This window comes from Cuculus canorus, chromosome 1 (genome assembly GCF_017976375.1).
Source record: "Cuculus canorus isolate bCucCan1 chromosome 1, bCucCan1.pri, whole genome shotgun sequence".
Taxonomy (NCBI): domain Eukaryota; kingdom Metazoa; phylum Chordata; class Aves; order Cuculiformes; family Cuculidae; genus Cuculus; species Cuculus canorus.
The window spans coordinates 158,579,130-158,594,680 of NC_071401.1; the positions used below are offsets into that span (position 1 = coordinate 158,579,130).

Genomic DNA, 15,551 nt, shown 5'->3' on the forward strand with positions numbered 1-15,551 from the left:
AGGCTTTTCCAGTTTCTTTTTCATACTTAGGCTTAAAAAAAAAAAAAGCTTACATCCTCCCTTCCCCCTTTCAGTGATATCCATCATGTTTTCCTTATTAAAATCAAATCCTTGTTGCTCTTCAGGAAGATGCAAACAAAAGGGGAGAGCTGGGATGGAATCCAATTACATTGTAAGCATCACACTAAGGTCATGACTCAATGAAATTTTTGAGTGTAGGGCAAGAGCAGGAGAAGGGAGGAAAATCTGTTTTGCAACAATTTCTTGTGGAGAGAAAGTGGTGAATGTGAAGGACATGCTGCAGGAGGTCCAGTCTGCCTGGCATTTTTCTTTAGTTCAGTCTCCTTTCTGTTGGCTGCATAAGGACACACATCGAAGCTGCTCAAAACACGTGACTCTTCCTTCCAGGGACATCTTCAAGGGAATCAGTAAGAAACACAAGCTTTCTGTCCGCTAGGACTTGAGTCTTTCTGTCTTCTAAGTAGGAATATTTAATGGAGTGCACCATGAGGTGAAGGAACCAAGACTGCCTCTGACATAGCAGTTAGGACGTTGTTTTAAGCAGTGTAGACAAGACTTCCCTACTGCTTTTTGCCTGGTGCTTTGTGGTTTTCTTCACTGCTTTTCTTTATTGTTGCTCTAAGGTAAATGTTTTTGCATCTCTGGGAGCTGGGTGTGAAACCATAGTTCTGCCCCATTCTTCCTAAATGTTCTTGCCACAGAGTTAGGTTACCCTTTGCATGCCACTCTTCCAAGTGACTGCATCAAAAGAGGTGCTCTCAGGTTTCTTTGTGGAATGTAGACAGGGTTAGAGTGGCTGTCTGCCTACACTAAATTACAGTGGAGCCAGAACGGTGCCAACATCCTATGGAAATGTTTCCTAGCATGTGGGAGTAGCTTCTAGAGAAATTAATTGAACATGTTTACTTAGATTTTAGCAAGAGCTAGCCAAGCTGAATAGCTGCCTGGAACTTAGGCAGGCTGGTGGTGTCCACTCAGCCTAAATGCTAATAAATGCATCAGTGTTGTTCAAAGAGGTGGAATGTTTCTCTGATGTTGTATTTTACGGTAAGAGGAAAACATTAAAAATTTAATGACAATTATTATAATTGGTGGTATATTTAATTGCAGGTAATCAAAACTTTCGTCTAGTGAAAATGCAAGTAAAGACAGGGAGGAGATGCATGTATAACAGAGAAAGGAAGACCAACAAGCTATATTCACTGAACAGTTTTTTCAAGGCAACTTCTTTATAAGTTGTAGGTTTGGGGGAAATTGAGTTAAATCTAGAAAATAACTGAATTAATAAGAAATACATCTTAATTTTAGAAGTATATAGTAGAAATCCAAAAATGGCTTTTTTTTTTTTTCCTGCTGGTATCTCTTGATTGTATTCATTTTAAAGCCAGACCCGAGATGGATTTTAAGGTATGTGAAATGTTCCTCTAGGGAGCAAGTTACACTTATTTAATTTCACTTGTACAATGAGGCTGATGGCTTAGCAACCAGAACATTTATGGAGCAGGTTAATTAAGATGGTTGTTCCCGATTATACCTGAGTGTAAGGCAAGAAGATCTCATGGAAAACAAATTTACCAGTCTAATTTTTGTTCTTTTTTAAAAAAAAAACAAACCCAAGAAAAATGACAGAAGAACTCCCCAAAATGCATTTGTAAAAGGATGGCAAGGTGCTGGGAACTTGGAGAAGGGTTAATGCATAGTGGAAGAGCAAAAGACCTAAAGCAGTGTACTGATCTTCTTAATGGGATTAAAAAAGATTTCCTTGTAATTTTTAGCATGCTTTTTCTTTATATCATCTATATTATTTGGTTTTAACATTACAAAATTTGGCCTGCTGCGTATGTCCCTTCCTATAGCTTTAGGCTTGGGTTTTAGGATTATAGGTGTGCTGTAGTACAAAAAAGGGATTTAACAACGAGTTGGAGGGGAGAGATGCTGAAGTCTGCATCAGCAGCACATCAAAGTCCAAGAGTGGTGGTGTATGAGGAACCGGGGTAGCTGCATATCCCAGCTAGCTGGCATTAGTTTTTACGTTGGATTAGAAGTGTGTGTTGGAAACACTCATCTCCATGTTGTTGCTCATGAGCAGGATCCTTCTCAAGTAACCCTAAACCAGATATTGTGCTCTGAGAATAAATACCTTGGTTTGCTTCCGCTGTTAGTGGGAAGCCAGCCCATGGGACAGGCTGTTCTGTAGTGCGCACATAGATTTTAAGTGACCTACAAGTAATCTCCTGAAAGCCAAACTAGATAAGTGCCTTCCCACTGCTAAGCTGGTCTCGACATGAAGATGACAAAACAAGGTGTTTTCAAAGCAGACAAACCCATCCCTTCGTAGCACAGAAGAGCATGGTTTACTCCTAGAATGATTTAATGGATTGGTTTTGTATTTCTCTATTGACTAGGGGAGCTATGAGGGAGCACGGTCATAAATCATGCCCAGTGAATATCCTTCCCTTCCTGTTGTAGCATGGTGTAGGAGAGAGTTTGGGCATGCAGGTGAAAAATGAAGACTAAGAGTAGAGTTTTATTTGATTTGTATATTGAATTCCTGTTTGTTAATATACTTAGTGTGTTAAATGTCTGTTTTCTTCTAGCATTTGTGTTATATTCAGGGTGAATATATAAGAATTTTAAGATTGCAGTTGATTTCTCTGCTTCTCTGTAACTCAAAGAAATAGTTATGGACTAAAATACTATGGTGAAGATGCATCAAAAAGAATATTTTTTTTTTTTTCGATTTTCTGTTAAACAATCAGTTAAGCTCTTTCAAAGCTACCCTAAAAGCTTAGGAAATGGGGGAGAGGTAATTAGCTTGTCCCTGGTGTTGTGGTGACCAGTGAATGCATTACCTCTGTGTCTTGAAAATTATATGTTTTGATTTGCTTATATTTACAGTCTTAGACAAGTGGATTTAGGATATTCATAGCTAGAGCACGATAGCGTTCTTTCATGGTGTCATAGAAAGCATTTAGTTTTAATGTTCATGATTTACCTGTGGTTATTTACAAATGTTAGACACTAAATAATTACACTGATAATTACAGTACTAAATTATGTGAATCTTTGTGTGTGTTCTAGGCTGACCTGTCTTTGTACAATGAGTTCAGATCTTGGAAGGATGAGCCTACTATGGACAGAACTTGTCCTTTCTTGGACAAAATTTATCGGGAAGATATTTTTCCATGTTTAACCTTCTCAAAAAGTGAGGTAATGAAAATAATCTAAATGTGATCATTGACGCTTTTCCCTTGGATATGATACATAAAATCAATAGCTTGTATTAAAAATGTTTTCATATGAAGTTTAATCATTCTTGTTTCATTAGAATATGACATTTCACAGAGAAGTGTTGAAGTTCAGTCTGGAGTATTGAAATGATCCTTTTTTTTAACTACTTCATCTATGCTGTGCTAGATGTGGTCCTTTTAACCCTGCTCCTTCAGATGTTGCTCCTGTCTGGCAATTTGATGTTTGTAGGAATTGATGGTGTGTTTTTTTCTGGTATTTCAAATATACTGCTCTGTAGAAAGAGTGTCCTGTTGCTGTATCTTGTTTGCATAGAGGGCAGTAGAGACCAGTATATTCAGTTTTGTGGACCATTTTTTTTCTCATCAGTTGGAACAGGCTGCAAGCATGGTCTGAGTGTTTTCTTGAAATGAGGTTTGAATTACAAGAACTAGACTTCAGGATCTGACATGGTTCAAAAGGGGCAGTTTGGGAATATGGTTTTAGATGAAATGAATTGTGAGACTTTTTCCCTTGTGTTTTTCCCACACACTCTCCCATACAGAATAAAGACAGGAGTTTTACCCATCCTGGGAATAACGTGGAACTGATTCCAGCTCAGCTGTTTTACTTAGTTTTTGTTCTTAAGCAGCATTTATAGGCTGTAGTTGTAATATATGTCTCTAGTAGGGGAAAGGGACTATATTCTTAATCTCTATTAAAATAAGAACAACAGATTTTAAAGCCCTCGGAATTGATTTTTTTTCCCCAATGAAATTAAACACTTAATATAGAAAGTGCTGTATTTTCTTCATAATGTTTATCTATAGTTTCCATGAGGTATTACGTTGTTTTCTCATGCCTTTCATCTACTGTTGCTTGCTAGCCATAAGCATGCATGATCTTTTGGTTAATTGTATATCGGTTCATTATAGTTTGTGTACAGCACCATGTGAACCTCTCCTACTAAAAAGTTTACTCAGTTCCTATGGGAATTAAATTGCTTTTCTACTATGTGTAAGTAGGCCATCCAGTTATCTTGCCCAGCAACTTCATTTTGTTTTTTTCTGCTTCAGTGATGATATAATCACTTTTGCTTTGTATTTCCTCTTAAAGAAAAAATGAGGCTTCTAGCACTTGTCGATAATATCAATTATTGATATATAGATTATTGTTTCCAGGTGCTGTGCAGAGTGACCAACTTCTGTTTTCACTTGAATATTGATAACTAATGTGCAGTTAAACTGAGCAATGCATACACATGCTGTGTTTTTGAATCATGATTAAAATATTACATTAATTCTTAGTTGCCTCTTGTGTACACATGTAGTGTTTTTCTTTTGGGAAGTGTCAGAAAAAGAATAATCCATAGGAAGTGCTTTAATAGTAACATTCTGGTTTTAAACATTCAAAGTACAGCAGAAAAATATCTCTACCCAGTAACAATTAACCTTGGCACAGAGTGATTTTGTTAATGACATAAATTGTACTTGCTTTGAAATCAAGTAGTGGCTATTACTTGTCCGTACTAGAACTGTAGTCCTAGGCAAGTCTTGAGTCCAGTTAAGTAAAGTGACCATATTTCTAGTGATTGTGTGTTTATAAAGAATTAACATAAGCCTGAGGAAAGTTGCATTTTGATTCATGAAGATGATGTTTTAACTAGAATACTGTTTGAAAGTTGCAACTAGCTTTTCTATATATTATGCTGGCTTTTCTATATATTGTTCAGTCTTGTTTGAACACCTTTCTGAAGCCATCTTTGGCTGAAAAGGTGACATACTATTTACTCCTTTTGCAAGATAAGGAAGTGTGCTGGATCATTGTTTGTTTCCATAGAACACAATAAAATTAGAGCAGTTTTTTAAAATAAACAAAGTTTGTGCTGTATCCCATCTCTGACAAGAACACTGCGTGTACAGATGTTTATGCTATTTGAGCTTATGAGGAATGGCTGAAATACAGTTAGCATTTTAAACGTGCTTGAATGCATTCCTGTCTGTAAAGGCAGTTATCTAGCCTCGGGGAGGGCAGGGTTATTTGAAGGGTAGAATTTAAACAGGAGCAAGGAAATTGAACCTCTTGCTCATGATGAAACAAATTTTGTTTGTAATTGAGTTTGTTTGGTGATTTTTTTTTTTTTTTTTTGATCTTCCTAACTTCATAGAAGGAATATGTCACTGCTTTGAGGCACTGGATAATGCAGAGCTGTTTTTAACTGCTTTCTAAATTTCTCTTGCAGTTGGCCTCAGCTGTTCTGGAAGCTGTTGAAAACAACACTCTGAGCATTGAACCTGTTGGCTTGCAACCTGTTCGATTTGTGAAAGCTTCTGCAGTTGAATGTGGGGGACCAAAGTATGTTAAGCTAACAGACAGGGGGAATCTTGACTCATTTAAGATACCTCTTGGGTTGAGAAAACTGCTATCAACTAATCACCTCAGTTGAATTTGTGTATCTTAAACTTTATTTCCTAAAATCTAAGACTTCAGGATTGCTGTTACAAAATTTTATGGGGAAAGTAAGGAACTAATAAATTAAACTTTAAAAAATTTATATAGAACAAACCTTTAAGACACATTCTCTTTTTGAGAGACCTGTTTACTTATGATGTATTGACTGCAAAAGTTACATTCACTTATTTGGAGAAGACCATCCTGATACTTATAAATGATGCTTTTAAGTAGAAGCTAACACCTGGAAAGTGTCATGAAAGAAATGAGGTATCGAGCTAGTATAGGTAGTGTAGTTGGACATAGAATACTTGTGGTGTAAGAAATTTAGGACATGTGTAGCACATTGACAAAAGTAGCTGAAGGATTTAAAAGGAAATATATGAAGTAAATTCTTTGAATTTTGATGGTGAGTTTGAAGCAGGAAGTATGCTTGAATGACAGGAAGTTTGCTTTAGAAATTTTGGAACGGTCCTAGAGGAATATGAAGCAAGACTTGTTGTCAGGTACAGATCTTAAAATTGGATGGGAGGGGCTTGCCTGAGACACTGGGCTTTGATGGATGTGGAGGAAAAGGAAAGTATTTGTAGTGTGCTTTAGTGTGTGTCAGGGTTAGGCAAGAAAGGCGAGTGTTAATCTGCAGCCTTCAAAATCTTGAAGGCCTTGATTTTTCTGTTGGATCTCTCTTAGGCAAGTTGACAATTCTCTCTGTAATATTTGTTTTGACAGTGCCATTTTCTGATAGAAAACTTGCATCAGAGTATTTTCATCTGGCTCTTAAGTGTTTTTTTTTCCCCCTTTCTTGTCACTATTCGTGTTTAGTTCTTGGTTTTATTCTCTTTTTTAATGAAAGAGAAAATACATTTAACACATTACAAAATCATTTACTTTCTTTTTAAAGAAGCTGTATAAAATGAAAATTGTGTTTTATGAACTTAGTCTTCGATCCTTTCTAGCCTACAAAATTTAGGCATTCATATATTCTTCAGCATACTCCTGTTACCAGAAGACACACTTTGAGCTCTAACAGCCCCTCATCAGAAGAGCCCACAACTAATAACGGAGCTGCTCAAGGGGTGGTGATGTCAAGTCCAAGATCTGAGCTATAAGCTGTCTTCCATGAATGCAGTAGACAATATGGGCAGCCAGAAGCTACTGAAACAAGTCATATGTGATCAATTGGCAAACTGATTTAAAATCATTGTGGTTCAAGCAACTCCTTATATCTTGACTTGAAGTATTTACTCAAAACCAAGAGACTCGCTTGTATCCTTCGAAAGTTTGAGATTTTTAACCTGTTTTCTCCAGTGTAGGATAGATTTGTAATGAAAACTTATGTAATCCATAAGTAGTTGGCTAGGTATAGTTTAATATTTTGAGATGACAATGAACAAATTGTAATTTAGTTACTTTAGATGTACCAAAAAGCCAGGCATTCTCCTTTCTCCCTTTTTCTGCTGCCGTGTAGCAACAAAAACTTCTGTGGTATTTCATGTAGATAAGTAATAGGTTAGGAATATGCCGTATTTAAGTGTAATTTGGCAGCGAATGTGCTTTGCCTTTTATGTCATTACTGGCACTGGATGGGAAACGAGTGTTCCAGTTTTCACTGGATCAGAATAGCAGTTTCATATTTTTTTATTTTTACACAGTGTAAAGCACTAATTTTATTGAAACCATGTTCTTAAACAGGTAACAAAGCACAGACAAACTCTAAGTAAATAATAAAAAACTAGAGTACTGTTTTTAAGGGAGTTATTTTATTGTACAGTTGCCTAGGGGTGGGGGAACAGATGCATAAAATAGCATGCAATAGCCCAACAGTAAAATAAGGAGCAGAAGGTGGAGAGCTGTGATAATAGAAAAAAGGTTCTTGATATACAGAAGTTATTGAATGGTGCCTGTGATGATGTGTAGTAAGTGCTGCCTTAACAAAAGACAGCTGGGTTTCCCCACAGGATTCAAATAATTGTCCCCATGGGGAACAAAGTGCTAAGCTGCATGTGTGCTGTACAGCACAGAACTGAGTCATTAGTAGTAACTGTCATGCCAGCATTTAGCCTGGTGTGATGGAAGATAATGTACAGAAGGTAATTCTATAGCCAGAAGGTAAAAAGGGCTTTATTTTCCTAGTGTTGAAAGGCTGCCTGTCTTCTCACAAAAGCTTGACTGAAATTGCAATCCGCTTGCTTCAGCTACTACAGAATTTCTTGGATCAATGGATTGCTGTCAGTCCTCATAAAGTGCTATGGAAAATCATATACAGTCTTCAATTTTCTCCTGTCTTGCATGGTTCTATGGACCAGCTGCAGGCTATTTAAAAGGGCCTCTGAGCCCCTGTTTAGAGCCATAGATGCTTAGTAATTTTTGTTTTGAAATGCTGCTTGTTCTTCGGCTCCCTAATTCCATGAGGTAGAAATGGAAGGGAGAAGAGCTAGCAGCTTTTAACATCAATGAAACAGTGGATGCCATGACAACCCAGTTCATCTGAGATGCTGCAATATAGAAATTCCAAATAAATTCTTCTTTTATTTACACTTAAGATTGTATTAATAGCAGTTTCTCCTAGAGATTCAAGCCTTCTTTTTTAGAAAGAATGTTGGAGGAAATTTTTTAAAATTCTTTGCTGTTTCCCAAATTGTTTTTGGGGAACGATTCATGGTGGTGACCGACCTTTCCTCATTCCTGAATACGACATACTTGCAATACACCAGAAGAAGTAAATCTGATTATCTTACCATAGCTTTTTATAATGGTAATGGAAAGAATTATTGCCAGACAGCCTGTTTTGCCTTGTGTCAAATTATTTTATACTCTGAATATAAAATGTCATTTCAATTTGGGTATAAATTCAAAGCTGGTCTTAGAATGTGTCAGAGAAGTGACTGCTATTCTGTATGGCTTTATATCTTTTATAATGAAATGCAACATCAAACAGAATTCAATTTCACATTTGAAGAGTTAAAGAAATCCCACTGTTCCAGGGGCATTGTCAGGCCAGCTTGAATTAGTGAATATTGGTTAACATGTCCAAAGCTGAAGAACGTTTTAAAAATCAGAAATTCATCATGATGCACTGCACTGGTATTGAAACAAAATTAGTCCTTGTGGAGCTAAAATAATTAACAGCATAATGTGGTAATCGGGACTTGTAAAATGAAGGCAGAGACTTAGGTATCTGTTCCAGTATGAAGCAATTGCATTAACAACTTAAACACATGCAGGTGTTTAGACATTAATGTCAGATTTTTTTATTAAATCATGCAAACTTTTTGTTTTGTAGGAAATGTGCTCTCAGTGGACAAAGTAAGTCATGCAAGCATAGAATCAAATTAGGAGATTCAAGCAGCTATTACTACATTTCTCCTTTCTGTCGTTACAGGGTAAGTAGATTTACTGTGACTTCATTTTGAGTAGTAGTTATTTATTTTTCCATACCATTGTACAGAATTATATTGACCACCCTTATTTTTATATGGGTTCAGATCACTTCTGTGTGTAACTTCTTTACGTATATTCGATACATCCAGCAAGGACTGTTGAAGCAGCAAGATGGTGAGTAGGCAATTCTATTTGACATAGAATAAATATAAATTTATGTAGTGCGTGTGCCTAGAACTTGTTTTCTGTGTACAATAGCAGCAACCTGACAATACAGGAAAGTTATCTGTTGGTAGGTATTAATTAAAAGAATTTGGTGATATCCCACCCTCCAATAAAGGTTTCTTGAGTTTCTGTTATGAATGACAAATTGAAAAGCAGTAACGTCTATTTTAAAGTCTTTTTGAAATGTACTCCTGTCACTTAGGCTCCTGGATTTGCTAAGGACAGAGATTGGAAGAAGTGTCATTAGCTCTGTGTCAATAGTTAATGAAAAAAAATGCTTTCACTTTTAAAATTTAATATTTTAGTTTTTTTTTAATTCAGTTGCATTTTTGAAATCAGAGTGAAACAGCATTTTAATGCTTTTCATTCCTCCAGACTTTGAGTTCGAATGAATTGGCTTTATCCAGAATTTGGCTAGAATTAAACACCACTGTGATCTGCCTCACCTATACTCATCTTTTCTGATGTTTCCCAATTTCAAGCACTCAGTATTTTAGCTCCACCCGAATCTTTTGTTTCCATTTATAACATCCTAGGGTAATAGAGAGACTACTCCTTACGAACAATAATGCTGTTAACATATCTTTCCTTGTCAAAGGGAGTTATTTTCATGAAATTCACCACAAATTCACTTATTTCATACACTAGGTTAGATTTAATAAAGCCTTCAGGTGTAATTTTTACAGGCATACTAGCATTGCAGATGATCTTGAAAATGTGTAATTTAAGTTTTAATTCAGTTTATAGTTAAAGTTTTACTATGACCAAAAAGAAACTTTATAAATTTTAACTAAAATTGTTTACTTTGCTATTGAGATAAAGAAATTAACTTCCAAATCAGCAGCTAACAGCAATTAATTGGAGCTGACAAGAAGTACTCTGATGTATTTTTGTTCCCCAATTCTTAGGGAAATAATCGAAAACTTGGGGAATTTCTTTATAGGACCATCATTTAGAATTTTTAAAATAAGTACTTTTACTGATTTTTGTTACAACCAAGCACAAATATCCCTCACACATATTAGTTCTGGTTTTACTAGATGCTTGTTACTTTTAAAGGTCCCCTAAATTGATGTACAGGGAGGCAGCCTGTATACCTCTGAGATAAATATAATTAACATACTAAATTCATATTTTCTGTCTTTTTTAGTGGATCAGATGTTCTGGGAAGTTATGCAGCTGAGAAGAGAGATGTCACTAGCCAAACTCGGCTATTATAAGGAAGAGCTCTAAATCTTTTTACTCTTGCGCATGCATGAACTTCATTGAATATACAGAATTAAATTTGCTGAATCTTTTTTTTGTCACTTGATATTTATTTCCACAAAGTGGGTCCAAGATTTTTCTCCTTTTGCAGATTGCACTAAGAAGTACTGTGATTGTTCTAAACTGACTTATTCTGTATATGCGTACATATAATACTTAGTTGAACAAATGTGGTAAGCACTTGCGGGTGTATTAGTGATTGTAATTTACATTTAGAAACAAAACTTCTGATTAAAGTGTAGTCTAAAGCAGTGTCTGTCTTCTGTTCTTTGAGATGCAGGATGATGTGAACCTCCCTGATAAGTTATTCCAGATTGTAAAACTGAGATGATTTTTATGAAGAGGGAATAAATGCCTGACATTCTCCTCATTGTAGTGTTTAGGTACATGTATGTATGTCTCTATTCATGCATGCCAGTGCAGTTAACAGACAGCTAGGGGAACCTGGAATTCTTTGAAGGGCTGCTTTCCTATGGTTTTAATTTTTAAAACAATGTTAGAAGAGAAACATATATACTGAAGAGTCACAATAAATCTGCGTGTCTTCTATCTGAAGCAGGGTGCCTTTCAAACGTCAACGAACAATTACTTTGGTCACTCCTTGGTTTAGAAATCTGTCCTGAGATCCCTGACTATGAAAAACTTTCTTTTCCCCTCTAGTTTTCTTCCATTAGACTTTTTTCATTCCTTTAAATGTCTTTTTTTCTTCTGTTTTTTTTTTGGGATTTCCAGTTTCCACTGTTTTATAAATAAAATTTCCCGCAACTGTCCTTGAAATTGTAAAATATCTACTATGTGATTTCTTAACGAGCTGATGATAATTTCTAGATAATGTTAGCAGTTTCTTCACACACACAATTTGCTACAAAGAGAACCCAATAAAGGATCATGACTTATTAAGGAAGATGCTTTTTCTGTCGCTCAAGTAATTCTTTTTTCCCTCGGGCATAGCCTAAGCCAAAAGCAGGCAGTTGGTTACTTACAAGGAACATAGTTGTGGGTATGCAGCAGACTTGCTAGGTAAAAGCCCTTATGGAAAAACACTAGGTCTTGATAATGGTGGCCATTTATCAATTACAGATAAGATTAGAGCATTAGCAGGTAAACTGACAAACGTTAAAAGTAGAGGCAAGTTTTTATAGGTGGTTCTGTAACATGAAGAATCTCAGTGGCTACAGATATCTTTTTTTTGATGCAGAACAAAACCAACACAGTCACTGTCTTACTAGAATGTTCTCCATTTTTTTACAAAATTAAATAAAGGAGCAGTGATATTCAATATCATACGTTGCTTGTGTGTGTGTGTGCCTGAAAACCCTTTGCAAATGTTGGCTTTGACCAGGCATTTAAAAGTTAAGATTAAACAAACTATTGAACCTAAGTATTTTACCTACTAATGGAGTATGTCCAACTTGCGCTTTTTCAATGCTGGTGAAATGTTTCTATCAGTCCTCTGTCTCTGGGTACTAATTCCTACTGTAGAAACCTGGAATTCCACCTTCAGTTATTAAAAAGACTGTTGATTGTTTCAGTAATGCTAAGGAAGTCTGGTTTTACTCACTCTTAGAAAGCAAACTGTATTTGTTGGGTTATGGTTTATGTTAGGCTCATAAAGGCTTCCTAAATTATTGTTAATCCTTAGTTTACATAATGAAATCAAAGTATTTCTAGGATGACCTAACAGTAGTAAACCAATAGCTGGTAGCTGCTGCTCTTCTGATTAATAATTCTTTACAAATGTTGCTCATTCAAGCAGGAGAAGGGGTCTTTTCTAGTTGTGATAGTCAAGACAAGTAGTATCTAAAGTTTATTATGCTGAGGTGATTTTCTTGTACTTGGGACTACAAAGAATGTACCCAATGTATTTTGGTGTAATGACCGTTTGGTTCCATTGCATCAACATCTTGTAAATATTAATCAGCTTGCTCCTGTCTTCAGGTGCCTTCCCCAAAATGATTTTTCTGTTATTTTCAATAGAAGCTACCCATCATGAGAATCTTGTGTCGCTGTGAGTGTCTGGGGTTTTTAAAAATTTTTGCAACAATTACTTATTTGTTGAATATAACTGTCTTAAAAAATGGCCATATTCCAGACTTCTTGTCTCCATTGAAAGCTTTGTTCACAACCAAATGCCTCTTACAGATGCCTACTTAAAGGACCTGAATATTTTTCTACTGTTTGTAGGGGTGGCAGAACAGGGGCAATTTTCAGTATACATAGATCAATGTAAAGAAAGTGAAATTGGGTTTGCTACTGGCCTTAACAGACCTTTGTTCAGTGTTCAGCTTTCCTATATGTTTTTCAATGTTACCACAGACAAACGGGTTAATCTGTAATTTAGTTTTAATAATAATAATGATGATGATGATGTAGGAGTTCTACTTCCCTATAATGCTTTCAGATAAATTTTTTAGAGCAGTTGGATAGTCTGACACTCAGCTTCTTAAATGGGATAGTGCATATGGTGAAACTGGTGATGGCTTTCCTCTTGCACTTTTGATTACTGTTGCTTTCACCAGTAGCAGTAGTTATATCACCTGTGTGAAAGTACAGAGACAAGATAAGTAATTTTTATTGCTGCATTTTTTCTTGCGCATGTGTAATTGTGGTTAGAACTGGGACCAAAGGTCCTTCAAACAAGAACATTAGACATTCTGAACGGAAGAAAACACGTCACCTTCATCTTGCCTCTGGACCCTTGTCAGATTCTCCTTTATGTGTAGCAGAGTTTAAGTAAAGCTTTGTCTCTAGTTATGAAGGAATGAAATCAGCTTGGAGAAAGTCATTGAAACCCCTGACAAAACCATAATGTGTTCCTTGGCACGTTAGTAATCATCTGGAGGACAGAAGACAGTGCATTTTTCTCGGTGGGACTCCTCAAGCAGTAGGAAAGCAAAACACTTATACTGGCTTTTCATGGATGTGGTAGGAGAAAATGAAGCTTTGCAGCAGTTCTTTGAAGGTAAGAGTCAAGTTTTAAGAGAAAGTCTTGACAGTTTCTGGTGGCAGCAAGAATACAGTAATTGTTTCGGTTTAAGTGAAGAAGAAAGGAAATCCCTAAATCTCTGTTTACACGTTCTCTGTTTATCACATTCTGGTGATACCAGAATGAAATGGTGCAGGTGGTACTGCAATGCTTCTTTCTTTGTGCTTCAACTAGAAGACCAATGGGAAAGTGGACCCAGCAGAGCCTGCAGCAGCGCCGTGGTAATTACTAGGAAGAAAAAGTGGGAAGTAGCTGAGGTCTCCATGCAATTTATCACTTTTGAAATCTTAGTGGTTTTCATGAGGTTAGAGAGCTCTCCTTGCTCTATCATATCATGTCAGGCTAAAGAGGGTTTTCTTTCCACTAGTATCATTCTGAAAAAGGCCTGATTATAATTAGGAAAATGGTAATTCTGACAGTATCATTGGGATCCTTCTGAGAATTTCAACTCTTTATTTTTTTTGTCCTTTGGCTGGGCTCTGTCCTTTTGCCTTTTTCCTAAAGGCATTTCACATTCTAGCAAGGTCCTGTTAATCTCCTGCCTTTCTCTTATCACAAAATTTACTTTCTAATGGGTTCCATAATCAAACTACTTTTTCAGGCCCTGCCATGATGTGATTCAAAATGGCTGTCAAAGGTTTATGTATTTATTACCATTTTACTAAATCCTTTCTTTCCCTTCCTCCCACTTTTCTCATTTTTTCTTTTTTTCTTTTTTTTCTTTTCTTTTTTACTATATATTAACCTTTCAATTCCAAGCTTCTCTTTCTGTATTTGTTTTCCTTCTATTACCTGTGATTCATGTGATTCTGCTCTTCAAGTAACTTGGAAAACTACTTTTTCTGTTTTTGATAACGTAGACAGTTTTTCTTTTGGTGCCTTTAATTTACATTGTGCTAAATAAGTGATTTTTTTTTTTTCCTGGTGCCGTGGCCTGTGTGAGAGGTGGCATCTCAAACTTTTCATTTCTAATTTCAAACTAGGAAATTAAAGATTCACCATCATTGATCAAGGAAATGTTTTTAAGCCAAGAAATTTTAATCAGTGAACCACAGTCTAGGGCTGCTAGACAGCAAATATGGTGTTTATAGATGTTAGAGAATTCAAAACACGTTTCTTGAGTTCACTCTAAGTCATGGAGATCCAAAGTGAACAAACTTTCTTGACTTTGCATTCAGGAAGATGTTTGTTTCCATCAGGCTGTTTGTTCAAGTACAGCATCGTATAGCTGTTAAATGCTCAAAATAGTGTTGGACCCGAATTATATAAAAAAGCCTTATAGTTAGAAAATTTTTTAGGGACTGACTTGATAGCAGACCCCTGGGGAGTCAGGGCTGGGGTTCTGGGGCCAGGTTCTGCTGGCTTTTGTGATGATACTTTTGGTAGAAGGTATCTCAGATATTTTAACTCTATGAGCTCTTTTAACTAGAATTACTAATTTAACTTTTTAGAATGTTGTTTGGCAAGTTTGGCTGGGCAAGCATGAAGGGGAGAATTCCATCTAATTGCAGGAAAGAAACCTCTTTGAAGGTTGTTTTACTTCAGTAATATATGGCTCTGCTGTGTAATGCTAGAAAGTAACAAAGGTTTCCTAGCACAGTGCAGCGTGCAAAGATGCTGTTAAATGGCTGAATTTCATTATCTGGACACCGAGATATGTGTTAAGGCTGCAAGAGCCAACTGTTCTTTTACTCAGCACTTAGTAGTTAGCCTCTTCTTGCTATTAAACCATAGGTAAATCCGAAGAGGGAGCAAGCTGGTTTAAAGCAGGACTTGTCTTCCTCAAGTAAGGGTCAGCTTTACTGAATGTAACGCCAGTTTTAACCAACAGCCTCTCCCCAGCTTAGCATGATGGCTTGAGGGTTGGCTTTATAATGATGCCTCATAAGGCAAGAGCAATAAACTGCTAGTTCTAACTTGGTGGCCTCTGAGATTAGATGTAGTTCTGTTTCAAGGCTGCAAAAAAGCTGAGTCCTGCAATATCAAGTGGAGA

At 36.3% G+C, this 15,551-nt stretch overlaps 1 protein-coding gene across 2 annotated transcripts in view; it reads left to right on the forward strand.

Annotated features, from left to right (window-relative positions):
• The window catches only part of RAB3IP (RAB3A interacting protein), a 32,492-nt gene extending 20,701 nt beyond the window's left edge, over nucleotides 1-11,791 (forward strand). The window contains exons 6-10 of one of the 2 annotated variants that reach the window (XM_054080423.1): nucleotides 3,103-3,231; nucleotides 5,492-5,604; nucleotides 8,984-9,083; nucleotides 9,186-9,255; nucleotides 10,457-11,791. In XM_054080423.1, coding sequence (XP_053936398.1) covers nucleotides 3,103-3,231; nucleotides 5,492-5,604; nucleotides 8,984-9,083; nucleotides 9,186-9,255; nucleotides 10,457-10,539 — 495 coding nt within the window. In that variant the 3' untranslated portion in view covers nucleotides 10,540-11,791. The remainder of the gene's footprint in view (nucleotides 1-3,102; nucleotides 3,232-5,491; nucleotides 5,605-8,983; nucleotides 9,084-9,185; nucleotides 9,256-10,456) is intronic. The other variant, XM_054080414.1, reaches the window with a different exon arrangement.
• The last annotated feature ends 3,760 nt before the right edge of the window (nucleotides 11,792-15,551 follow it).